This window comes from Arvicola amphibius, chromosome 12 (assembly GCF_903992535.2).
Source record: "Arvicola amphibius chromosome 12, mArvAmp1.2, whole genome shotgun sequence".
NCBI lineage: Eukaryota > Metazoa > Chordata > Mammalia > Rodentia > Cricetidae > Arvicola > Arvicola amphibius.
The window spans coordinates 54,618,960-54,646,566 of record NC_052058.2 but is presented as its reverse complement, the minus strand read 5'-3'; the positions used below and the strand labels follow the sequence as shown (position 1 = coordinate 54,646,566).

Below are 27,607 nucleotides of genomic sequence, written 5' to 3'. Positions count from 1 at the left end.
GAGTCGGGAACTGTCTGCACATGAAGTGGATCTGGTCAGCTACACAGTGCAGAAGGGCTCTGTTCTCAGGATCAAAGTGAGGGGTCGTGTGGATGTAAGATGCTCCCTCTGCATTAAATGGAGCTGGTGACCTCAGTGACTAACACTGCTGCTGCTGTAATGCCAGAGAGGGTGGTCATAGCTCAGCCTCACTGTTCCCCTTCCCCCACTCTCCTGCTCCTCTCAGAGTCCCCTTCAGCATATATGACCATTCTGGTTCACAGGGGCATTCATGCAAGGTCAAAATATTCACCGAGGAAAAATTAAGGCCTAGCCCACCCCCCACACCCACCTACAGTGGAGTCCTGCACTAACAGTCCTGAAAAAAATCTGCCCTGACAAAACATGACAGTGTGAACTCGTAGACCAATTTCAACACAATGCAGTGTGGCCAAGGGCAGTCTGGGTCCACTTTGATTGGATAATGCCTGTTGTGACACTCTGCCAGGGTGCAGGGGGTCAGCATCACATGCATACAGCCTGGCAAGAATCATGCCATATCATAGAGCCTATTTCTATCCAGAGTACAGGGCACAACCCGCGTGCCTGTCCCCATGCAGAGTGATGGCCACCTGCTTATATCTTTTTCTCTGGACGGCAACTCTCCTTTCTTTTGGGGCCCACATGATTGTCATCATCCCTATATCCCTGTCACTGTCCCTTACTTGAGACCCTTCTCTTTGGGCCTATGAGCTTGGGCATCCTAAGCACAGGCCCACCCTGATAGCTTCTCTCTGGGATTCCACTGGGCTATTAATGTTAGGCTAAGCCCCTCTGCACCCCTTTGGCTCCATAAAACATGAGCCCAACACCACACCCAGATGCCCTCTCTACATCCTTCCACATTCCTGTGTGAACTAAGTTCCCTTCGTGGTAGCCCTGTCCTAGATATAAATATTATAACTATAATAACTAATAATATATTAATATATAATAATAATATAATAGTCCACCAGTCGGGGACTATTGAGAAACAACTCAAATCCTAAAAAATAAATCAATGCTTGCCTTTCCTCCAATGCCCAGTCTACACCTGCTAATTTTGTCACATTCTCTAAAAATATAATAGAAAGTGTGTCCCATGTAACTGCTTGTCTGCCATTCATGGGTCCCTGAGAAGCCTCGGCTGATCTTTTTATCCTGCCAAAAATTGCTTTGACACACTTTTCTCTCATGGGTCTGTCCTCTGTTAAGACTGAGCACAGGCTCAGTCTCTTAGAGCCTTCACATGTGAGAAGGGCTAGAAGGATACTATGTTATAGAAAGCCTTCAAATGCCCCCCACCCCGTGAGCCATAGGTCACAGAGGATCCAGCACGTTAGCTCAGAAGGAGAAGGAAACAAAGGAAACAAAGATGCTCCCTGCCCTGTGTCCATCTAAAAGCAATGGGAAGAGCAGGCCCTTAAATGATGGTTGGAAATAAGACTTTAAGGACATCACTGTTTCCCCCTGCAGTTCACAAGCGCAGTCTATGCCCATAGTGAAGATACAACTTGTCCATGTAATCCTACCCATGTGCCTAATAACTGTTCTGGGCAGTTCTCACAAACTGACATGCCCTCTTCAGGAAAGTGGATGGAAAGGGAGAGGGGGACATTTGATTCTTTTTCTTTACTTATTTATTTATTATGTGTGTGTGCATGCGTGCGTGCTTGTGCATGTATACATGCATGCATGCGTGTATGTGTGCATATGCTGTGACTCAAACCTAGGACCTCACAGACATGCTAGGCAAGTACTATACCACCATGCCACGCCCTATCCCAGCCTCTAAATATAATACTCTAACAGTGTGGCCCCTGGTAGGTCAATCATGCGCGCCAGGAAAGGCCACACATTCAAGAATATGTAATCAGTACCAGTTATACTTGAAGGATTAAATAAAAAAGACACAAGTTGAGTGAGGAAGGAATGGGATGGATCTGGGAGGAACTGGGGAAAAAAATGAAATACATTGTATGACATTCTTAAAGAACTAATATAAATCAGGAAAAGAAAAATATAAAACAGGAGAAATGGGTGCTTGTTTACATAGTCCATTCAAATGATGCTCTTCCCAGTGCTCCTTTTAAGGAAATGATGTTTGTGTATATTGAATTCTTCCTTCACGTACCCTTTCCTGTTACTGAGTTTACAAGCACATTTGAAAGAACATAGAGTTGAGACTCATAACCAAGTGTAATTCAACCTGACCGCTTAGTGGTATGTTACAATATCTCCAAGATCCAAGGTGCTTGTCTGCAAAATAGGATGATGAAAATTGTTGAAAAGATGAAACAAGCTTAGTCCTTCATTCACCAAAAATATATATTATGGGCTGGCAAAATTGCTCAGTGGTTAAGAGCACATACTGTTTTTATAGAAGACCTGATTTTGATTCCCAGCACCCACACCAGACAGCTCACAACAGCCTGTAGCTCCAATTTCAAGGAGCCAGTACCTCTCTGACCTCCATGGGCACACTCACAAATATGCATCCATACACATAAATAATGAAACTTTAAAACGTGTGAGAATGGCATTTCTCTAAGCCTTTTATTCTTAATACAGAATAATAGTAGCCAGTCAGATGTCACCAAGTTTAAAAGAGTGTGTTTGAAATGGTTGGAACTAAAAGTTGTGGCACATTGCAAAATTTACTTTGAGAAGGTGGTGAACCCATACCCTTGAGCACCAAGGGTCAGGATTGGAGTTGTCTACAGGCAAAGGCGACTTACATTTCAGGCATACAGAGTACCAAGGACAAGAGTCTGTATTCTAGATGACAGGAACAGATTTCAGGAAGTCACAACTAGAGAGTAGACGGAGAGCCAAAATGGATCTAAGGTGAAGGGTCTCTAGGACAGAAGAGACAAGGAAGGACCTTGTAGGGGAGCAGGATGCTGAGAACCCTGGCCTTGGTGCCTTTGAAGAAGCCCTTGGATGAAAATAGGCAACCAGGAGGGTGAGTCGGGGCTGTGGGCTTGGCTTACCCACTTGCCAGGTCAGGGTGGCTCACTCTCCATGGGCAACCGGGAGGGTGAGTCGGGGCTGTGGGCTTGGCTTACCCACTTGCCAGGTCAGGGTGGCTCACTCTCCATGGGACATTTCCCATAGCCTTTCATTCTCTACCTCAGTGCTTGCCCGGACTGACTCAGATGATCAGCACTGATGATAGTAACTAATAAGCTAGTTATTTCTGGCTCATATTTACCGGACTGACTCAGATGATCAGCACTGATGATAGTAACTAAGAAGCTATCTATTTCTGGCTCATATTTACCAAGTATATTACAGGCAATTTGGACCGATCTCCTTGTGAGCCAAGTTCTGGAAAATTCTTTAGAAGATAGACCACAAACAGGTCAGGTACCAACTCTTTTTGTTCTGCAGAAAATAGTGATGGATCTGCCGTTCAGACCACAGCGTCGAGGTTCTCTGTGGTCTTAACTCAGCGAAAACCAAGAGAGGCCAATGAAAAGCCCAACAGAACATAGACATATGTTCAAGCCTTATCTCCATCCTTATGAATCCCCAAGCTTTCTGAGCTTTGGTTTCTCTTCTGTTAGATTAAGAACATAACAGCTTCTTTGTGGACTTATTGTGAAAGTGGGGAATGTTTTATGGAATGTAAAAGTGAATGTCTGGTTTGAGTTCTTTTCTCTTTCATTCAGTCACCAAGTAAGGGGGAAGTATCTCCATAGCAGGAAAGATGGTGGGACCCCAACAGACTTATGCTTGGATTGCACCTTCTGGACCACCCAGCCACACAGGCTGGGGTGTTGTCATGGCCACCATTTCCCACCCTGCCTGTTCTTTCCTTCTTGAACCAACCTTACATTCAGTTAATAGAGAAAGCTCTTTTACACTCTGTGTTACTCTTGTCTCCTGCTCATCGTATATCCAAAGTTTGCTCAGGAGCCAGTCAGCCTGTATTCAGATTTTCTGTTGTCCAAGGCTGGTTTCTTTACCTCCCCAAACCTCACTCCGCTATAAACAGACATAATGGGAGTACAAACTCTGGAGGGCCGCAGTGAGAGTCCTCAGGAGCAGCCTGTCAGAAGATGTGCGGACAGACAGTCCCTGTGCAGTATGAGCTCTTGGTCAACACTGACTGTGGTGATTGTCACAGACATCCTGCCCTTCCAGCTGCCCAGGCCCTTTTGCTGCTGAACCACCCTGATACTCCTGTCCCCAAATAGTTTATGTTGTATTTATGTGATTTCTGTAAGTCTTTGCTCTCCGTCAGGAGATAAGGGAGGTTCTCCGTCAGAACAAGGACGCTGTCTCATGAGTCTTGGGGTGCCTCACATACACGAGATGCCAAGCGCATTGTAAGGAATCAAGAATCAGTGAGCTAGCGTCAAATGAATCCTCTCTCTGAAGCACTTCTCTGTATTACTCATTTTGACTGGGCCTGTGTTCTCTCCAGTAGAGTTGGTTGTAGCCAAAGAAGGACTTGGCAATATTTTAATCTTAAATGGCTCTCACTACATTGGCATTGGAATACTGGCTTCATGACACCCATTGCTCTGCTGGCTTGCATCTTTCAGCCTGTGCTCATGCTGAGTAAGGGATTAGTTTCAGGGGTTGGGTGTTGCTCTCGGCCTGTCCAGAGTTGCAGGCCCATCTATCGATAAGAAAGCAGATGGTCTTAGTGGTCTTGTTGGCCTCGGCCTGGAGATATAGAGAAATCACTTCTGGTTGTGTGTACAGAAGGCCTAAAAAAAGTGGTGTGTGTGTATGTGTTCGTGTGTGTGTGTGTGTGTGTGTGTGTGTGTGTGTGTGTGTATGAGGGCTCTCTATTTTCCAATTCTAACGTGGGTGGTATCTTTCCACCCACATGAGAATTCATGATCCTAGAGTGGACATTGAGGGGAACTACAGGACTCTGGGAAGGATGAGAGGGGCTTTATATAACTAACCTGGGTCTGAACTCCTTCATTTTAACCAGCTGCTTCTGCAGTCGGCAATTATCAGCTTCCGGTTTGGCTTTCTGTCCTCCCCTGCCTCCACTGTTCAGCTTTATTATTGCTACCGGGAGAACCAGGGACTTGATGTGGTTCCTAGACAGCAGGAATGGGATCTAGGGGTCTAGCCGGGGGCTGCCAGCTCCAAAGGAAAGGAGGCTATTGGCCCTGCACCCCTGCACTTGCTGCTAGCAGAGTCCTGTCTCCCCCAGACAACTCCCTCCTCCTGAGTCCAAGGGGCACTGCCGAAGTTCTAGTCCTCTCACATGACTGTGATGCAGGACCATCCATCCCATACGGATGATGTCAGACCCCTCCATGGAGCCCTCTCCTGCTTCCTGCCTGTTTCTGAGTTCTCAGAAAACGCTAGATGCCCCTCACTTCAGCACCGCTAAGAGCTCCCCACCTGCTGTCTTCTTGGAATCTCACAGCACAGCCGCCTTCATAACTGTGCCCCAAAGCCTTAAAGGCACACAGCCCACTCTCGGACTTCTTACGGTATCCGGTCTGTCATTCTCTCCGAGCCTCTGCTGCCCCTGCCTGCACTACCGTGCTGCCCTTCTTCGCTGACCCCATTGCTTCCCCAATGGTCTCTGCCATATTTTCCCCCAGAGGAAACAGAGAGTAAGCTATAAATGGGTGTATTTGTACTCTACTGTGTAACTAGAAATGGCATTTGGGTGCATGAATCAGAAAAATATGGAGTTCTAAAAGAGACCTAACTTATTTCAGGGTGGAAAGATGGAGGTAGGTGGATCAAGGAAGGTGCCCCAGAGGAAGTGATTCTTAAACTTCAACTCACACTTACCCATGGATTGCACACAGTTAACCAAATAAGCAGCGGGTAAAGGGTACTTTAGAGCACACGCTAAGGCCCTGGGGCAGAGGTTGACATGTACAAGAACTGTATGAGAAGCCAATGGCAGGAGAATGCTGAGAGCATGAGAGAGCATGAAAGGAGAAGCAGCCAGGGGCATTGTCAGGAACTAGATTGTGCAGGTCTCTGAGGAACAAATTAAGGGCTTGTGTTGTGCTCTGGTGACAATAAGAAGTCTTTCAGGAGACGCACACCGGGAAGGTCACCTACCCAGCACAGTTTCAGATTAGTCCCTTGTCTCTCCCTCCGCCTCCCACCCTAGGGTAACCACGTGCTGTGGGATAAAGCACACAGCCCTCCGGAATCAGGAAGACAGGAAATCAGAAAGCCCACAAAAGAATCAAGTGGTGGGGATGGCCTGTCCACACAGCTGGACACCACTTGATAAAGCCTGAGAATCATATACATAATCTAAGACTCCAGTGTGTCACATGGTGTCCTGAAAGAGGACATTACTATCCTGTTTTATCAGCTTAGGACACTGAGGCTGGGTATAGCCTCAGTGATAAAGTTCTATAGCCTAGTAACAAGCCAGAACACAGACCCAGTACTGTTTCCCAAGCCAACACTGTTTCTGCCCCACCCAGCATGGTCTGCACACAGTCCCCAGGGAAGACACAAGTAGAAAAAAAGCATCTTGCAGGTGTGCTGGTGTGCTGGTGTGCCTCAAATTCCCTCCGCAGTTTGAGGGGCCCCCCCACTGAAGGAGCTCCTGATTTCAATTTAACATCTAAAGAGTGTGAGGTTCTCCAGACCTGTGTTGCCTGCTGACTCCCTGCTGGCTCTCACACTGACACCAGAATCACCAGAGCAGAGATGATCCACCCAAGGACAAAAGCCCTGAGCCTTTGAAGGAGAGCAGAATGGGCTCAGAGAACCTGCAGGCTGGCTCTTACTAAGAGATGCCTACCTCTGAACTGCTGCCCAGGGAGTGGAGAGGCAGCACACACTGATGTAGCCTGTTGTGCCTGGCACCCGAGAACCCCTTCTTGTCTTCCTAGCACACCTCTCATCCGTCCGTTCTCTGTGGTCACTGATACAGGACCTACGCCTGCCAGGAATCAGGTCACAGGCATCTTTGTGTCCCTCTCCACATACTGCCGTGGACACATAGAGCTTAAATAATTGCTTGTTAAAGGGCTGAGCCGATCGATCCACAAGCATAGCGGATGGGAGGACGCGAATAAATAATGCAGCTTGTAGAAACGGAAAGCTGAGTCAGTCACGTGGGGGTCTCCCTCGTGGATCTAAGTCTCAGCTCTGACACAGCTGAGCCAGTGGACCAAAGTCACCTGTCGCCCCTCCACCCAAGCTACAGCATTTGCAAGACAAGGCTTAGCTGTGCCTCCCCCACCAGAACTGTGGAGCACCAAGTAAGCCCCCAGCATGGCGCAGTGAAGGATGGTGGGCTTAAGGAACGCTAGTTTCCCTCCCTGGGGGCTTTGCAAACGCATGAATGAGGACACTGCCACAGGGACTTAACTCCAACTGTCATCCTAGGCATCACGCAAGCTCTCTCAGGCCCGGTTTCCTCCTTCGCAAGATGGGGGTGGCACTAGAGTAGCCACCCAGGTGTCACAGTAGATTAACTGAGAGCGAGTTCGTGAGCCATTTGCATCTGCAGTAGCTGCCAGGGCTTCCCATCTAAACGCGCTGTGCTTGGTGCCAGTGAAGCCCCCTGAGATATCCTGCAGCTTCCCATCCCCCCCCACAGTTTAGAGTTTGCCTTGTGAATTTCCTGCCTGTGTGTCAGTGCCTCCCCACCCCCCAGCCTCTGCCCACTGTAACCGTGTACCCACTCTGGGTGCTGATGCGACATTGCCACGGTTCTGTCATCAGGGCACACACAGATGTGAGCCCCCTGGTAGTTCCTGCCCAGGCTGAGCTGCAGCTGGTGACCCCTCACTCACATCTGTGGCCCTGCCCAGCAGGCAGTGAAGTGCTACATGCTGCGAACACCAAGTGGAAAGCTAATGGAAACAAGAAAGCCTGGTTTTCAAATCTCTGCCATTAGACCTCCATCCTTCTGTTTCCCCATGCCTGCCTTCCTCTGAAGTAGGGCATGCATGAGCCCGGCCCCTCCCTACACCCTCCCTTCCCTCCTGGGTACCAATTGGCGGGAACTGAAACACCTTCCACCCTTCCACCTTTGGAACCAGTGACACAGTAAATGTTCCCAGGAGCACCAGCCTCCCCTGGGAACATGCCTCGGCTCTAACACTACCTGTGAAGAGAATCAGTGCTTCGGGGATGGTGGGGAAAGAAGGTTAGAGGGCCCAGGCCCGGAGTGGCTGTGCCAGCCTATGATACTGACCGAAGAGTGTGTCTAGGGGGTTGCTGAGTCTGTGCCAGGCCACTCCCATCTCTGCTTCATCCTTTCTTTGTGGCATCGTTGAGTGATTTTCCCGAGCTTCAGTTCCCTTATGAAAGAAAACATAGCAACATGCCTGCTGTAAAGTTGCTGTGTGGACCATTTGGTATGATGCTTGGCACACGGTAGCCTCCAGTAAATATCAGTAGTGGCAATATCGTAATACCTGACTTCTGAGGTTCTACCCTCTATCTGCCCTGATGATCTCAACTTAGTAACCACAGCTCTGTGGTTCCCTTGGTCTTGTTCTTGTGCCAGTAAACAGATTTCTCTGACTTTGACTTCATTTCTTGGCTTCCAGACTTTGGAAGTCTGCTAGACCACTGAGACCAAGGAGCCTCAGCCTAAACTGCTTGACCCCAAGGTCCGCAGATCTTGTCCCTCCTCAGGGCCACCCTTGGCTTGGGGACCCAGAACTAGAGTTTGCCAGGTTCTGTTCTGGTCCACCAGACTTTTTGCCCATCCTTTCCCCATTCTGTTTGCCCCAGAAACAAATGTCTCTTGACGGAGCCTGACCCCCTTTGTTCCTGCCATAGGGCTGGCTAAGGGGGGGTGGCAAGAACATGAGGGGAACATCACCTCTCTTCCCCATGTTATGGAGCAGCCAGGCGATCTGTGAGCCTCCTGTGGCTATGATCAGAGAACCTTGGTTTAACTTGCTTAAGCACAGTGACAGTGAGCATGGCCTGGTTGTGGTCACTTCTCCCTGGATCACTGATGACCACCGAAGCAGGAGAAGGGTGAAAACACTGTCCTGTCCTAGTGGTGTCCCTGCTCCCCTGCTGCCACCTGGGGGCCCAGGAAACTGCTTTGCTTTGTTTATTCAGTGCATAAATGTCTAATGGCTCCCTTTGCATCTGGAGATCTGACAACTGTGTCTTCATCAATACGTTCTTGGCTTTGAAGATTTGTTCTTCTTAATCAGTTGGGGGAAATCACAAGTACTTCTGGTCGAGCTAATCTGAAGAGACACATTCTGACCTCAGCTTTTAAACACAGTTTAGGTCCAGCTGTCAAGGCTTGACAGAGTGGCTCCTCTACTAAGGGCTGCTCGGAGCCCAGCTCTAACCATTCTCGCTGTGTCCATTGTCACCAACAGATGATTGGGACCGTTGCATTCAACCGCAAAACTCTAGCCGTACCTTTATAAAGAGTTCTACAGCAAATGCTCTATGCTGAAGCAGGCAGTGAGATTGCAGACCCAGACTGTGTCAGCAAACTACAGCGGGGTAAATGGGGAGACCCTGCAATGTCCACTTCTAAGGACCCGCCAGAGGATTTCATACCAGGAATCCCACATGGATGTCGTAAAAACAAATAAATGAGCCACATCTCCTCCCAGTTAGTGACAAAGTACCAAAAGTAGGGGGGTGGGAATTCAAATAAGTTGAGTGTCACAGTTAAGAGCTATGGATCCCTAGATTATGTCGGGGACTCGAGGAGAAGCTTGGCTTCAGGGATCCAGGTAGTACACAGGCAGAAGTGGTACCTCCATCCAACACCTGGCACTTAGAGAAATTCATCAGAACTCAGGGCCACAGCATCGTCTCAGCTGCAGACGATCCAGAAAACTTGGAAGGAACAAGGAACCAGAAGCCTGAAGAGGACAGTCTTTAGACACCTAGGCCCAGGGATGTCCCCTGAACCCCAGAGACCCTGGAGCCCAGGAGAGCCAGTTGTGTGGAATCTTGTTATGAGATGGACAGCTTATCTCTTGGGGACAGACACTACATGTCTTTATTTGAAGCCACAACGTCTGCCCTTTGTGGTCTTTAGAACCCACCTCTGTCAGCACAAAGGCCAAAGTCTTGAGTCAAAAGTACAAAGGTGGTAACCCAGGACTTACCTATTCGCATGTGTATTCTGCCCCTTTGGATGTGAGAGAAAATTCAGAGTGAAAGAGCTTGCCAGGGAGTCCGAACTCAAGAGTCTCTAGAAGGAAATGAACGACAGCCTCTGAGCATACCTCGGTTTTAGGAGAGTAACCTTTCCCCTGTGAGGTGTTTGTAGTGTGAGTGAGGACAAGCGTGTGTGTACATTTGTGTGTATGTGTGTGTGTATGTGTGTGTGTGGTGTGTGTGTGTCTTCTAGGTCGTTTGTGTCACTCACAAAGTTGAATATAGTGTTGGAACAAAGTAAGTACTCACCAAGAGTACTTGTGAAAAGGAATTGAAAGAAATGTGTTTTCTTCTTGTTCCGTGACTGGGTCGTTTCTCTTTTTCAGCGTCCCCACTGAATACTAAATAAGGTGAGGCTGTTTACCCTCCTTCCACCTCCTCCAGGGGAAAGTGAAATACTCCAATTCCGTCTGCGTGAGGGGAAGAAAGTTCCTTTCAAGGGCTCTCAGGCACAGTTAGTCGACACTGATTTGAAAAGAGCAACATACATATTCGTACCCACTTGTAAAGCGCCTGTAATGCACCAACCACAGCCTCCTCTTGGCCCACACAGCACCAATGCATGAACAGCACTTTATTACTTCTTTGAAAGAGCATCTGGACCATGGTCGTCACCCCCATGGGCTCAGAGCTCATTGAGGATTGGGGAAGAACCACTCCTTGTCAACTACTAGGCTTTGTGTGTGTTAAGGGACCAGGTTAAGGGACCAAAAGGGCTTGTTGTGTGGCCTGTGGGCATGGTCCTTGTAAGAGACACAGGCTGCGTCTGCAGAATTGCCCCGCAGGCATGACTAAGCACCCTTCCGTGTGCGAGGCTGCCGGCTTGTGCAGCTAATGGGAAAAAGGGTGCTCTGCTCCAAGAAGCTTAGCACTGAAATCAGAGGCAAACCATCCTTAGATGTGACCTAGAAAACTGGCCTCCGACCTGAGATGGCAGAGCTGTCAAACAGAGAAATCAGCAGAGACCGTTGAGTCCCAGGTGGGCTAGACGACTCCACACACTAAAGAATAAGCACATCAGGAGGTGTGGTGCCAGAGAAAGTCATAGAACTGAGCATGAGGGTGGGAAGTGAGGGGAGCCTCCACTTAAACATGAGGCCTCTGCCAGGACTGTGGAATCTTGGAAAACATGGGAAATTTTCTTTTCTGCCATAGAAGGGGGAAAAAATGTCTGCCTGTGTGCCAAAGAGAAGCGGATGTGGTCAGAAAGGAAGGAAGCAGAACAGGCAGTGGGCGGGTGGTGTTTACAGGCTTCTCGGAGTCTGACATAAACAATGCAGAATGAGGAAAATCCTAATTTTAAAACTTACTCTGCAATCATGGTGCAAACCATCCGAGAACTGGGACATGGGCCAGGGCCAGGGCCAGGGCTGGGAATTGGTGGCTGAGAAGTTGAGTGGCTGCTCAGAGGCAGAGGGATTTGTGACTCATCTTGGAGACACACAGTGCCTTGGCCTGGGTGGTTGTCCACCCACCCACCCACCGCCGCCACCTCTGCCCCCTTCGCCACAGCCCTGAGCCAAGCCCTCACCTGCTCCATACCTCTCCTTTCTTCAGCAGCCTGACAAGGACTAAGGCCAGATCCTGTCAGGGTGGAGTTTGGAGCGAGAGGTGCTACAGAACCAGAGATGGCAGAGAGCCTGAGGCTCCTGGGTGGGAAGCACAGCGCTCTCCTCAACACTCAGTGTAGGAAAGCTTAGTTCTCAGAGTAGGTGCCATTCTCTTCTACAGAATGATCGTGCCTTAGCTTCATCAGAAAAGGTTAAGAGCAAAGGTCTGAGCCCCTCACCACCCACCTTGCCCCGTCTAAGTGCAGCATAGTTGCCTCAGCGGCTGGTAACCCTTTAAAGACCAGGCTCCACGCAGTGGTTAGACAACTGTACCAGTAGTGAGGATGTTACACTCAGCTGTGGAGGGTGACATTGTCAGAACTGATCTCAGCCTCACAAGGAGAACAGGATGGTGGTGTTCCTCTGCTCTGCCTGAAGTTGGTGAATTACCTAAGGAAGCTTAGGTAAACCTGGATAGCCAGGGAAAAGGCCCGGTGAGGAGGAGGAGGAGAGACTGACTCGTAGCTGTACCAGAATGTCTCAATATTTGATGCTAATGTGGCCACACCAGTGCACATCAGTCAGGTCTTCCATGACTACTACACTTATTTCTCAAGAGTCCGGGGCCATTGAGCACCAGAGAGGCCCTGTGAGAAAGGAGGGGATTTAGAATCAGACCTCTGTTCTGCCATCCAGTTCTGACCCTCCCTAGCTGGATGACTTTGAACAAGTTTCCTGTCCAGCCCTGCTACCCGGCCCCCGCCTCCTCAGTGGTTTCCCAGGATTAGGAGTATAGAGTGGTCCCTCTCAGAGAGGCTGCTCGGTCCAGACCCTTGTTCACACTGGGGACACTGGCCAGGTCAGAGTGTGCTCAGGACAGCTCATTTGAGGGAAATGTTTAGTGTGAGCTGTGGGGTTGAGATTTGCTTCTTCTAAAAGAAAGACGGAAAGTGTGAAGGTTGCCATAATCGATGTTTTCATTATTAGACCCATTGGCGGGCGCATTAGCTGGGAGCTTTGGGTCAATGGCTGATTGTTTAAAATGAAAACACTGTTTATCACGGTGAAGAGAAAGGTCGTGGGAGAAAGCGAGGAGTGAGATAATAACTAATATGGGCAGAGAACGGTGTACTTTACAAAGCGTTCGCTCATACGCCAACACTTTGTCCTATTCTTGTGATAACTCTCAGACGAAGGGACTGCCAGGAGCTTTTTTTCTTCCCATTTTACACATGAGGAGCCTGAAGCTGAGATAGAATGATTTCCCTGAGGTCAGCTAGATCCTAAGAAACCATAGAGATGAAAAGGAAAGGAGAACGAACGATGGAGCCTTCCAAAGTTCAACTGGTAAGAGGTGTGGCAAAACCAGCAGAGAACCCTGGGAGAGAGAAGTAAGCTAGGGACGATCCAAGAGTGTCATGGATATGCCATGTTCCTGGCGCTGCATTCTGAGCAAAGGACACAGCAAGCTTGGCCCTGTCTCACTCTTCCGTGGAGAAGCGGGGAGGTTTAAAACCTAAAACCCCATTATGAGTAAGCTCAAAGATGAGGATACGATGTCAAAGACAGACCACAAGCGTGTTCCCTCTGTAAACACTACAGACATCCGCAGTCTCGGCTCATCTGAGTGACACTTTGGGTTTGTCTCCCTTCTTGTGTCTGTACTATGCGATTGGCCTCAAAGCTCAGAGGATCTGCCTTGGTAGTTAGTGGCTTTGTGATGTACTCCTCCCTTACCTTCAGCCTGGGTAAAGGCTCCTTATAGATTCTATAAGCCAGGCTCAGTGATGGTGCACTTGTATAATCCGAGCACTTGGCGCAGGAGGATCCACAGTTGAGGGATATCTGTAGATCATACACAGCAGTCTTGTCCAGCCTGGACTGCATGAGACCATGTCTCAAAATAAGATAGATAGATAGCTAGATGATAGATAGATGATAGATAGATAGATAGATAGATAGATAGATAGATAGATAGATAGATAGATAGATAATAGATAATCAATAGATATTACCTACCACGTTGCAAATGTTCCTACTCATCCCAACTCTCTCCCTCCAACACGCAAATTCTCCTTTGAGGTACCTGACCGTCCCTGGCACAGCAGCTTCCAGTGCAAGTCCCTCCGCTGCTCAGATGAAGTCCAAATGCCAAAGCCCATTATTCAAGACACCCGTGCAGCCGAGGCCACCCTAGCCACCGCTCCATTCTCACTTTCCTCCGTTCACTTCCCAAAGTCGTCCCTTCTGTTTCCCGGACATTCTGTCACATGCTTGATGCTGCTCTGGGCTTTGATGAAACCTCCCGGCTGAGAAGGCCCGTCTTTAGCTCCCATAACCCATTTCCTCTGCAAAGCCTCCCCCCAGCTCTTCTGCCTTTGTGGATCTCTACACATCCGGAGCCGGTCGCACTCGGGAGTTTGTGCTACTCATTTTCATATGTTTGCTGTGTGCTGGCGAAAATAGTCTCTGAAATACATTCATGCTTACTAATTCACTCATTTCAAGTGTGGCTCACCTCCCCCTGAAGACAAACAACGTTCAGTGCAAGGTGTGCAGCTATCCTAATAATAGATTCTAGATGAATAATAGATGTTGGGGTTTTAGAAGCGAGCAAGTATCTGAAGTATAGAGCTGTGATAAAAGATTCTGTCGTGCGCAAGTTCTATCAAGCCCCACACATAAAGGCATGAAAATGATCCAAATACAATATTTAATCCTTTGAGAAATATTAAGGTTTTAGAATATATTTTATTAATTCTTTGAGATGCATACAATGTATTCTGATTATATTCACCTTTTCTACTCCCTTCCAGACCTAATTCCTCCCAGGTTCACCCCTCACTCCCCATCCTTCCTCCTCAGTTCATATTGTCTGTGTGTGTGTGTGTGTGTGTCTGTGTGTGTGTGTGCGCGTGCGTGCACGTGTGTGTGTGTGTGTGTGGTGTGTTTAACAGACTGAATCTTGTTTGTGGTGCTCATATAATCACGAATGTGGATTCATCCAAGAAATAGTAAGGTTTAGTTGCATGCCAGCTATGTGCTAGGTGCAGATTCAAAAGTAAGTCACAGTTCCCAGGAAACTGACATCTAATGAAGAAAGAGACATAAAAACTAAAAGTTAAGATGTAATCTGGCACCTGTCAATCTGGACACACCCATCGGTTGGTGGAAATAGTGTTCTTCCTGTGAGGGAGTGGCTCACGGTGAGTTCCAGCGGGCGAGTGGATAGATACGGGGGATACGGGGGACTTTCATTAGGAGGAAGAGCAGTGTGAGCCAAGGGTGTGTGTGTGTATATTAGAAGTGATGCCAGGCATGATGGTGGACACTTTTAATCCCAGGAGGCAGAAGCACACAGATCTCTGAGTTCAAAGCCAATCTGGTCTACATAGCAAGTTCAGAGACAGCTAGGGCTATATAGAGAGGCCCTGTCTCAAAAAGGAAGGAACAAAAGAAGGAAGGAAAGGAGAAAGGGAGGGAGGGAGGGGGAGAGGGAGGGGAGAGGGAAGGGAAGACTGGGAGCTACCGATAGATCTGGGGCTTCGCCTGGCACAGCTCACCAGCATGCACAGTAAGATGAGCACTCTTAGACTTTGCATCAGGTCAGTTTCTGTTACTTAGCTTCTGCCAACCATAATACACTACAATTATTCTCAATAGTCATCAAGGGCATGAAGACAAGAGAAAAGCCTCTTGCAGCTGTGGGCTTACCTCCTCCCCAGGCGGTCCAGCCTTCCCTTCACTTATGCTGGGGTGACTGGCATAGAAAATACCATGGGGGTAGCCAGAAGCAGCAGTGTTTCCATGTTGCTAGTAGGGGATGCTGAGACATCATCAGTATCAGCCTGAGCAAGTAACTCCCTTTTCTACCATTTGGATAAGCCCTGCCAGATCTTCTATCATCTCTGGAGGGGAAGAACTTTATATCAAACAAGGCCATTCATTATCTCTTAGCTAATAAATGGAAAACTCACCATTCTTTAATTGACTTATAGGCATTATTACCAAGCATTGCTGTTGTTCCTGGTTCCAGGGGTGGAAGTACGTAGAATGTCACAATTAGGATCCAGTCAAATTCCCCATGACTGTGCTAGGGGCTGTTAGTTAGATCATTGTACAGCATAGGTTCCTTTTACCATGGGTACTTGGAAGCAGTATGATACAATGATCAAAATCACAGACTCTAGAGTAAAACAATCTAACCTCTTAGAGTCTGTAGAATCTATAGGACACTTGATGTATACCAATGCTTTTAAGCCTCTACCCTCTCTTGAAAAAAAAAAGAGAGAAGGAAAATCTAGTTTTAGTGTGGAATCTTTTGAACATGAAACTATGATAACAGAGTACATAACACCGTGATTGGGATGGGGTAGGTGCTCCGTAACTATCAGTCATGACCATTATGAGTATCATCGATATACACAACATACTCTAGAGGAGATACGTGGCCTAAGAATGGCTACATGTTCGCCTCTATCATTCTTTCTGTTCAAGGATGGGAAATGGACGGGAAGAGTAGACAGGTACTCAGAATGCCAAGGTCACAATCATGGCCATGAAGATTCCAGTCGGGACACTAAGCCCAAGGGAGAGCAGCACGTGAGGGAGAACACATGCCAGCCCATAGTGGTTCCCACAAAGCGTGTTAGCTTTAGTGGGGAAGTAGCCAGTACTCTATCACGGCTTTTCTTTGACCTGTTTTCTGAGTACTGGTTTGGTTTCATGGTAGAATTTAAAGATGCCCTGTTGAATAGAAATTCTACTACTATGGCTTTTCTAAGAAATTAATATAATGTTGAACCTCACCTCTTTTACCCCTCCTTTCCTCTCCTTCTGTTACATCCTTTCAAGTTAAATTTTGTATCACCTCTTCTGGGTGTCAAACCCTATTCAAACACATTCTCCCCATGAAGGTGCATCTTGTCATGGGTGACCTCTACACCGCTCATTGCAATCATCCCAATGAGTAGGTAACTATTGGTGGTCTCGTCGCTGTTCCTTTGGGCTTTTCCATTGGGTCAGCTAGGCTTTTATTTAACTTACTTTGGCACTGAGTTTTATTTTTAATTTCAATTTGATTGTTTTGATTGTTTTTTTCTCATTTAATCCTGATACAGCCCAGCATAGAACTTTATGGCCTAAATTCCCCCCTCCCAATTTCCCATTTTTCCCAGTTTGACTGTGTTTGTAAAGTGGTGGGCACCTGTCCAACTTTAAAAAAATTCATTCGTCCTCTTCTTGTGTGTCCCTTCTGCTTTGCCAGGTCAAGCTGGGAACTGCCTGACTTGAGGGAAGGGAGAGTAAAAGCCATCAGTGATTCGGATGGGGTGAGCTACCCCTGGTACGGGAACACCACAGAGACTGTGACCCTGGTTGGCCCCACCAACAAGATCTCCAGGTTCTCTGTCAGCATGAATGATAACTTTTACCCCAGCGTGACATGGGCAGTGCCAGTGAGTGACAGCAACGTGCCACTTCTCACCAGGATCAAGAGGGACCAAAGTTTTACCACCTGGCTGGTAGCCATGAACACCACCACAAAGGAGAAGATCATTCTGCAGACCATCAAGTGGAGGATGAGAGTGGACATTGAAGTGGACCCTCTTCAGCTGTTGGGGCAGCGGGCCCGGCTAGTGGGCAGGACTCAGCAGGAGCAGCCCCGGGTTCTGAGCCGGATGGAACCCATCCCCCCTAACGCACTCGTGAAGCCCAATGCCAATGATGCCCAGGTCCTCATGTGGAGGCCCAAGAGGGGGCCACCCCTGGTTGTGATACCTCCTAAGTAGAAGCGGACTGCCCAGCTGTGTGTTACCAGGGGTGGCAGGAGCCAAACTGAGTTTCTGAGCCAAAGCAGACCTCTTGGTTTGCCAGCCTCTGCAGCTGCTTGTGAAGAGTCCAGCTGCTCCTTGGGTGGTAGAACCATAACCCTTAGGAAAAGCCCCCTTCCTCTTAGGAATAAAGAAATCACTGATTTGACAGACTTGCTGTGATTACCATGCAAGTAGCCATATTTTGCAGCTGACCGGGATGATTCTTTTATTTGAACTATTGACCATTTCTTTCCTGTGAGATGCAGGGGAGGTAAATGAAACTAAACAGTGCCTGTGGCGGATGCTGCTTCCCAACCAATTAGAAGCGCGCGTGGAAACATCCACACCAGGTGTTCGTAAGACAGTCCCCCGTGTGTGACTGGAGGGTGTTGGGGAGTTGGGTGAAAGATACTGGGTGATGGAGAGAGAGAAGAAGTTGTTGCTACAGATTAATATCAAATATTAGTTGATGATCAGATTGTCAGCACATTCTCTGGAATGAGAGAAACACTTAAACGGGGAATGGTAGTGCCTGCCCTTTGCACTGAGAGCTGCCCTAGGGAGCTGTCCAAAGTGCTGATGCCCGCAGCTCTATTGGAGACTGGCTGCTTCCATACACTCTTTCCAAAGAGATGGTTCATTCTCAGTGTTAGTCACAGAATTGGCTATGTAGTTCCTGTTTGCTGTAGTAACCGTGGCACTGGGTCCCTCCTGGGTTTTTTAGTGACTCAATCTGTGACTTTGTTTACAACTACAGATTTCTCACCAGCCCTTGGTTTACAAAGATGTACAGCCTCCCGTCCATGCAGGGTTTCAGGAACATCTCCACAAATGAGAACGATACTTTCAAGTTTTAATCTCTGACTTGTTTGGGCACAGGAAGTGTACAGTCTGTGCATGCACATGTGTTCTCACACACCAGTATTCAGAGATAATAACAACTAGTCTTGCCAGTAGTGCCTGAATATTCATCTATGGCCTTTAAACACACCTAGTATGTACACTATAAGTCCGCATAGGTTAACTTCAACTATACTTACAAAAATTCAACTTCAACTGCTTGTCCAGCTGTAAGGAGGAAGTGTTTCTTACTTCTTTAGTGAAAATCTGGGCATTTTCTTTAAGCAAACTTGTATTACTGAGATCCAGCCAATAAAGGTGGGAAGCCAGATGTCCTTAATCCAGCTGTATAAAACTTTCTAATGAGTTTCCAGTATTTACAGTGGTAAGACTTCCAACCCTTTCAGCCTAAATCACCCCCTCCCAGAAAAGAGCTTTCCTTGTTATTCTCAGTAGTGCAGGTTGTGAGATGGAGCCCTCTTTGTTCCAAAACTCCCCGTGAGAACAAACTCAGACCTCTCACAATGTTGTGCATTGAATAAGTAAATTCTTCAAGCTTAATATCAAAAGTGTGAGATTCCAAGTCTGGAGCCATTATACCGATCCTGCCATTGACTCCAAGCCTGCCAGAGTTTGGGGACAGAGAGTGTGAACTGGGAAGGCTTGTCCATTGCTTTTGTTTAAAATGCACTGTAGTCTAATTGCTTTTATGCTCTAGTCCCAGAGGATGCGACTCAAATTATATAGCACTAACCTCACACCCCAACCATCAGCTCCTCTCTCATAGACTAGTAATTGATGGCAAGTCATTTATAACAACACATTAATGCCCATCTGTGAGTTGCAAAGACTCTTCTATTTAGAAATAATTCAGCTGTTATTTTTGTTATTTTCTCTGTCCTTTCCCATGCTTCCCTACTTCTTTATGGCAGAGCTGACCTCAGAGAGCTACAAGCTGAAGAATAAAGCTGCTTATTTTCCATGCTGACATCAGAAGCACCAATCTCTCCCTCATTGAATTAGATGCCACTTTTATGAGATTTGGGGCAGTAGATGCTGATCTTGGAATCCAAGCCACATAGCCCCACTTTAAGAAGACCTGATTTTTTTTTCCCACATCTAAAATTATAACAACAGATGAATAAGAAAGAGTTTATATTAAAAATCCCCTGCAAGGTTTCAGTCTTTAAATGTCCCTAGCACATTAAGATATGAGTCACATAATTATATTTCCATAAAATATAGCTTTTCAAAAACCTGTCTATACTTATAAAGCAAGGTGCAGCATGCTTACCTAAGCTTATTCCTACTTAAAAAGAATCACTTCAGATTTTTAAAATAAACTACCCCCAGGTGGTTTCCTGGGGAATGATGTAATAACAATTGAGAAAAAAAAATATGTGAGAAAGGGCTTATAAAAGGTAAAATCACTATGCAAATATGCATTACCGCTGTCATTTGTTACTTCTCTAAACTCTTTCTCTCAGTCCCGGAGTCAACCTGGTAGAACACTCAATTACCCAATAGCCAATTATGATAAAGTTATCATTGTTTTACAAGGAGATGACCCCCTTTCTCTCTATCTGTGGATCATTGACTTTTAGCTTAGTCAGGATATTGCCAAACAAAGGGCTTTCTTGCAGGAGAGAGTTAACCTTGAGAACTCTGCCGGGGTCACCTGCATTTTCCCAACAGCCTGCATTTCCCTTGAGGACAGGGGTCTGATGCCAAACGACATCAGTCTCAAACGGACTCGCTCTGAGCCTTTGGTGTGAGTTGGGTGGGCTCTAAACTATATTTGGACTTTGTCTGGGTTCATAGTTTCTTAGTGACACAACAGTTTAAAACCTCCGGTATTTGAAAGAACGTTTCGTCAGGTCTTAAATCCTTAAATGAGGTCACCGTTGAGATCCTCTAGTCTATGATCTCCAAGGAAATTGAGGCCCATTTAAATTAGGTCAACTGTTCAGGATCACAAACCTCATCAGCACAGGCCTGAGTCTCCCAGACCACAGCTTACAGTACAGGCACATTACCTGGAACCTGGGGGTCTTTCCTCATCTCCAGCCAGAAACACTGCCATTGTTCCGGAATCATTCACACACAAATCAATTAGCCTAGAAATTAAAAACAATTGGGTCCAGAACCCTTTCCGTTATAATGTCAAAAAATGTTCCAGATTGCTTTCTATCTGTGACAGCTGTTTTGATAGTGAACCCTTAATCTGTTCTCTGCTGATTGCATACCACATCGTCAGGTCATTGCTGTCGTCCACAACACATGGGAGGCTGGAGGCTGGTCCCCTGTCTGCCTTCCAGCCAATGAATCATTTTGGATCTCCCCGCCCCCCACAGTGAATAGCTCAAAGGCCAAAGTCATGGTCTAAGAAACAACTCTGAATAGTAAAATAAAATAGCAATGATTTATAAAAGATTTTGCAAAAGGCTTCCACATGCATTTGCTCCTCCACAGTCATCGTAAGAAGTGTCGTTCGGTGTGATGGTGGCGGTGCTATTGTCCTCATTTTACAAACAGCAAATTGAGACCAAAGAGGGTAAATGATGTATCCACAGGCGCACAAACAGGAAAAATGCCAAAAGCCAGGATTCAAACTGGGCCTTTTGCCTCAAACCCCCATTTTCTCCCTCTGCATGGTACTGTCCCTTAGTTTACCCCTTAGCACAAAGGAGAAGAAAGAAAAGGAGAAGGCAGGTCACTGTCATCTGCACAGTCATGTAGTTCTCCCCTACCTACCAAGTGGAGTCATTAAAAATGAGAGAATGAAAGCTGTTTTCTTCCTCAAAGAGCCTTGTAATCCCCAGGGAGGTTGGCCCAGAAAAATGCCTGTCAGGGACTGTGGTGTGGGGGAGGTGGCTGTCACTTGTAATTAATGGAGTAGGAAAAGCTGTTCCCCTGGTCTCCGAATCCCTTAAACACCACAAGTACAAAGACAGACAGGAAGCATGCATCCTACAGCTGAGGTCCCAGCTGAGCACTGCCCTGCCACCCGCGGTCCCTCAATGCGTGTGCAGGAGCAGCCCATGGGGCGGAGGCAGTGAAAACAATGGCTTTCCAAGGCCTTCTTGGCACATTGAGCATTCTTGTTAAGAATGGAGGGTGCAATTAAACATCGCTAGAGCCAGCTCCCAACTGAGTTTCAAAGAAAGATATAAACGCACACATATACACGCACACACACGCACGGACAAAGACCTACCACACTCACACACTTTCCAGGCTGAAAAGAAAATTAATCAAAAACCCAGTGAATGTCTGAACTCTATAATTAAGCCTAAATGATCCTTAGATAGAACAGGAGCCGAATGAACAAGCTCAGTGAGCAAGCACACAGATATTTTTACCCCAGAGTCTTATTGCCATTAATTTCTTTTGAGATCTAGAGTACATCTGGTCCCCATTTCCCTGGTAAGACATCTGCCTATAGAAAGCTTGCCAGAGAGTTGCCAAGGTTATCTGACCATTCCCAAGCACTTCTATAGGAATTCCTATGGGGAAACATATATATATATATATATATATATATATATATATATATATATGTTCAGATCTTTTCATGGATCTCTACTGGCCTGTCTGTCCCTACAGTTTTGGCTAAGACCTTATAGTTTGCAGGTAGTTTTACAAACCTGCCATCTTGAAGGAGATAAAATGAGGAAATACTTCCCCTCACCCTGTATATACACAACACATCCCAGGCTGTCTCATAATGGTGGAGGTATGGCTGGTTCTGTCTTCTCTCTATATCTGCCTATAGTGACCCCTTTCTCTGTGGTCTCTTTTGGCCCAGCTGTACAGTTGTCTTTAAGCATGTCCCAGTCCCTGTTCCATGCCTCAATTATTCCTTTCTCCCAGCTGGGCCGAAAGATGCTCCCTAAAAGAACCAGCTCAACTTTCCAAGACAAATACGGATCTAGGCCTCTAGGCAGTAGGACACATGGCCAAGCATCGAGCCTCTTGCCTCTAGGACCATGTTTGTCTTCAGCTTACCTAGAAAAAGTGGGTTGATCCTTAAAACAGCTGAGTGCTGGTTCAGAAATACCAGGGGGTAGGGAAGATACATATGTCACAACTGCACGGTGAAGAAGAAAGAACCAGACACAGAGCCAAGACTCAAGCAGAACTCAGTGCTACACAGGATTGTTAGGGATACAGACAGTGCTGTGAGATATTTAAATGGTAGCGTCGTTGAATCTGGGACTGACTGAGGGCTGGCTGAGGCCCAGCATTACTGGAGCAAGGAGGAGATAAAAAGGAGGACAGGATGTTTTGTTAGTTGCCAGACCTAGGGTGAAGGTGAGCCAAGCAAGGTACTAGGACACGTAGAATTTAAGAAGGCACTCACGCTCAGGCCTGTGTGCTTGTATGCCCCTGCAAGAGCAAACCTTCTTGGTGTTTGCCTTTGGTGCCTGGCTTGCTCCTTACTCTCGGCCCCACTTCACATCTACCTCTAACTCTCTGCTTTCCACACAGAAGAGCAAAGCAGGGAAGGTATCATGGGATTCTCCAAATGCTCATTCTTCCAGCAAGTCTTTCTAGAAGTATGTCCTACATACTTGGCGAAACAGAATCAATTTTTGCCCTCAGTGGGACAGTGCTCATAGGAAACTGTAGGAGGCGCTCCTTGTGCCACTGGCTCATGCATTGGAGGTAGCCCAGGACCTTGGAAAGTGTCTCAGAGTCACCTCTCTACCTGATGGGTGCATCAAACAGTCTACCATTGTTAGAGACTGGTATGACCCCTCTCCCATGCCTAAGGGATAGAGTGACGGGACAAGACTTCTCAGGCACACTGTCCTAATGAAAACACAGTGCACACCCCAGCACTTGGATTATCTCTCCATCTGCGGTGCCCCCACCCTAGAAACCAATTAGAATATTCCACCCCAAACGTGATCCAATGACATGCTAACTGTAAAAATAACAGGAAGGATAATGCATGCACTTCAGGCTGAGAACTATTTCATTAAACTGGGCTTTGAAAGCAAGACAGCCAATTAAATTATTTCCCACTTTGCTCTCTCACATACAGAAGCTAAGAAAGGCTATTACTTCTAATTAATTAGAGAGAAAAGACTGTGCACATGCATATCAGAAGAACGGAGGTAGAGACGCTGCCACACCTATCTCCGTATGCTTGCACATACACATGTACACGCACACAGGCATGCACACCAGAAAATTAAGGGCTTTCTTACCTAAAGAATTCCATGGATCTTTCTGGGCAGTGGTGGTGCACACCTTTAATCCCAGCACTTGGGAGGCAGAGGCAGGTGGATCTCTTCAGCTCAAGGCCAGTCCAGTCTACAGAGTGAATTCCAGGAGTACCAGGGCTACACTGAGAAACCCTGTCTCGAGAAAATAAAATAAAAACTTCCATGGATCTTCTTAAATGACAAAAAAAAAAAAAACAACTTCTAGTCCCAAGAGCCACTAATAAAATCAAAGTACATCGTACATCCATGAAAAGAGAAACAGGACATTTGGTATAAAAGAATAAACAGCTTTAAAGTCAGTTTAATTATGAGCTTGTTACAGAAAAAAAAATATCTTGTCTTTTTGCCTTTAGTAGATTATTTCCACCCAGCTCTCTATATGCCAAATATGTTATTCATTGGTACAGGAGACCAGGGGATCTGTATTGATGTCATACTGACCTTGACATATTTATCTGTGGCACAAGAAGGAGGCCCCTTGTCAGTGCCATGTGCACCCCACAAGTGTTTATGAGAGTTCTGGGTTGCTTGTGTCTTGCCTTAGGAAAACTAGTAGACAAAAGTAAACTACACACTTAAAATATTTTCTATACAAAAATTATGCTGTCTAAAAAATTGCTTTTATATAATATATGATAGAATTAATATACTAATGATATATGGACTAATAGCAATAATAAATCATAAAGAGCATGATTAGTAAGGCAGTCTCCTTGGTGATGTGACTTTCATCCATGAGCATCTGTGTGGTGTGCTCTGTGATCACCAAGTAGACTGTGAGCTCGGCTTAGGCCTCTGTTCACATCTGCTTACCTGGTACCCAACATCCTCCCCACCTCACGATGTTTGTTCTTCTTTGCCAGGTCAGGTACCAAGGGCTGGCAGAGTCTGGCACAGTCAGGACCTCTGACCCATTCTGACATTCCTACAGAAATGGGAACTGGCATTTACAGATGCCAGAAAGCATGACTGCTATTCTGGTGAACAGGGTACAGAGAGGGCTGCTTTCTAAAACACATCTTAGACCAAGTCCCTGTTTGTATATGAAATGGGTTTATCTTCTAATTTCAGAGCATCAAGACAAGTTTATTTAACTGACTACATAACTTCCTAAAACTGAAGCCATATATATAATCAGAAAAAGCAATGACATCATTTAAATGTGGGATTATAAAAACATTTTTGCCCTAGTGATACTGTGAGCAAGTCCAGCACACACAAAATGTAGACAAGTGACTGGGGAGGTGGCTCCCAAGGTAAAGTGCTTGATGCATAGGCATGAAGGCTTGAGGTCAGATCCCAAACACCCTCCAAAACCCAGACATGGCAGCATGCATCTATAACCCCAGCGTTGGAGGGGGCTGGCAGAGAAGACGATCACTGGCTAGCTTGCTGGCTAGCCTGTTTAGTTTGACTAGTGAGCTCCAGGCTCAGAGAGAGAGAGAGAGAGAGAGAGAGAGAGAGAATCCTGTCTCAAAAAAACAAGGTGTAGAATTCCTGAGAAAGACACCCAAAATAGACCTGTAACCTCTACACTTAGGTGCACACACATGCACCCACACACATACAATACACATACACAGATATACACACATGCACAAATGTGCACTATCATACATACGTACACACACACACACAAACACACAGACACACACACACACCAAACAAAAATTTCAGGAAAGAAAGAAAAGGATTCACAACATCTACTTTACCTAAGAACACCTCCCTTTGTGCATTCAAAAATGCTTTTTGTTTCAATTTTTAAAATTGGGTCCACCCACTTTTTTAGGACTTCAGCAGTTACATAAAGTGGTAGATACACGTGCCCACAAAAAAAAAACCAGCTGGTGTACATTTTCTTCCTAAAGAAACTTTGATTGACAACTTCAAATTGCATGATATAGACACATAGTGAAGAAGAAGGCTCTGGCAATACTGTCCTGAGTCAATGGCAGAATCCTGGTTACACCCAGGCCTCCAGTCAGTCTGGTTCCTGCAGACCGCTGCTCCTGGAATTCCAAGGGGCACTGCTTGAATTCCCACCATTTCTGTAGTTCGTTTGTGCTTTCCCACTGGACTAAACACACAGGTGACTTGGGATCCCTTCACACTGCTTTAGTTTTTAATCTTTTAAGAATAGATGAAAGTTACAGACTCCTTTATAGAGATGTGTACATGAAGATGCTCAGAACTTTACACAAAATTCAAGCTATTATCCCTTTGAAAATTTACTTATACAGCTTGAATTGTGAATGTCTGCTTTTAAGGAATGGTGTTTCCTTGGCCACTGTCTTAATGCGCACTGTTTGCGTGTTTCCTTGTCCACGTGCAGGTCTCCTAGTAGGACAAGGCAAGCCCAGCACACAGAACCACACGGCAAGACACCGAGGAGGATATGAGCAACGGCTGGTGGCGCTAGAAGCTGACGCCCTGGACAGCTGATTTCTTATTTTAAAAGAGTGCCATCTTGCCTGTCTCCTCACGGCCCTCCCATCCTGCGACCAGTACCTCCTCTCCCCGCCGCGTGTGTCCAGCCAGGCCAGCTGGTTGGCTCATGGGGGAGCTTTGTTGAAATGGAAGTTGTGCCTGCTGCAGCTTTTGTGTGTGGAAAAAATCGAGTTCACCCGCACCTCCTGCTCATCCCCTCCTTCCACATGAAGCCTCCCAAGGACAAGGCTGGTCATCCTGGACTGAAGAGACCCCACACGGCCCAGCCCTGGCTCCCAAGCCTGCCTCCTCACCCCACACTTCTCGGGTGGGAAACAGGGAGAACATCTATCTCCCCTTCTCCTCACTCTTCTCTATGTGGATAGCCAATGTCAATCATCCTCTGAGGTTTCTCTATGGTCTTTGGAAGGCAACTGTTTGCCCTACCATGGACAGGCTTGGTGCCTTCGGATGTCCAAGAGCAGCCCTCGCGTCACCAGGATCAGTGGAGTGAGAGCAGAATTTCCCCCGACAGGGCAAAAGTGGTCTATGTTGTTTTCTTGATTGTTTTATTTATTGGTATACTCCCCAATTTATTTATTTATTTATTTATGGGATCTGTATTTATTAGACATCAGGAAATCTACTTCCCTCTCTCAAACATCAGCCCCAGATCTGTCTTGTCGGCCCCCACAGAGCACAGTAAATGATTCCTCTTTAAAGCCACAAAAAAAGAGGAAAAATTCTTCTCCCTAGTCCCAAATACTTCCACCCCAGCCAGCTTTTCAACCCGAAATGGGATCAGAAACTACCAGCTAGTAGCAAGCGGTCCAGCCCCACGAATCAGCACAGGTCCACCTAACCAGACGGAAACTCAGAGTCTTCCAGCCCCCTTCCTGCTTTTCTCTTCCACCCCTTCACAAACCCGCGCAAGACTGAGCAGCGGGCTCCAGCCTGACTGTTAACACTGGACCTCTCCCTCCGCTCTGGTGCAGAATGCTTGACACCAGATGCGCATTAGCGCTAGGTCAGGAGCTCAAACCCACACACCTGGTTCCCATCTCAGTTATCCGTGGTAGAGGCTCCAGGGGGCTGAGCAGCCGTGGTCTTTTGAGGAGCCCAGATGATTCTAAATCGTCAATGCAGTTGTTAGGAAAAAACACCCTTCTACATCCCCATCCACCTCCGAGACCCCTTCCTCCTTTAGTTCACAAGATTTCTCTAGAGTCCCCATTGCACCAGTTCTTTTCCCTCGTTACACCTTCTCCCCACCAGCACCATCAACCTGAGCAGACCGAGAGTCACACCTGAGGCTGATGCTTGCATTTGCCTTTCTAGAAGCAAATGCTCGTCCCCTGCCCAAGTTCGCCTTCCATCTGCACTTCCCTCCACCACACATGCCTCCCTCCGAGAGCCTGAAGGTTACATGGGTTTCCCTGCCTCTCTGTCCCAATTTTGAGGCAAAGCTTATTCCGGTCTTTATAACCCAAGGGTTGGCTGTTTCTGCAGAGCAACCTGAATTACCCGAGGGCTCCCTGGTGACAGGAAAGGGTCATCCATAACAGGAAAGTACTGTCCCCCAAAGAGTCCCTTACCCAATAACCTGACA

General features: G+C 46.9%; 1 protein-coding gene across 1 annotated transcript in view; it reads left to right on the top strand.

Moving 5' to 3' along the window:
- Nucleotides 1-17,473, top strand: part of Fam78b (family with sequence similarity 78 member B) — a 73,032-nt gene extending 55,559 nt beyond the window's left edge. Inside the window, exon 2 of the mRNA XM_038350207.1 lies at nt 16,951-17,473. Within this exon, the coding sequence (XP_038206135.1) occupies nt 16,951-17,473 (523 nt within the window). The remainder of the gene's footprint in view (nt 1-16,950) is intronic.
- The last annotated feature ends 10,134 nt before the right edge of the window (nt 17,474-27,607 follow it).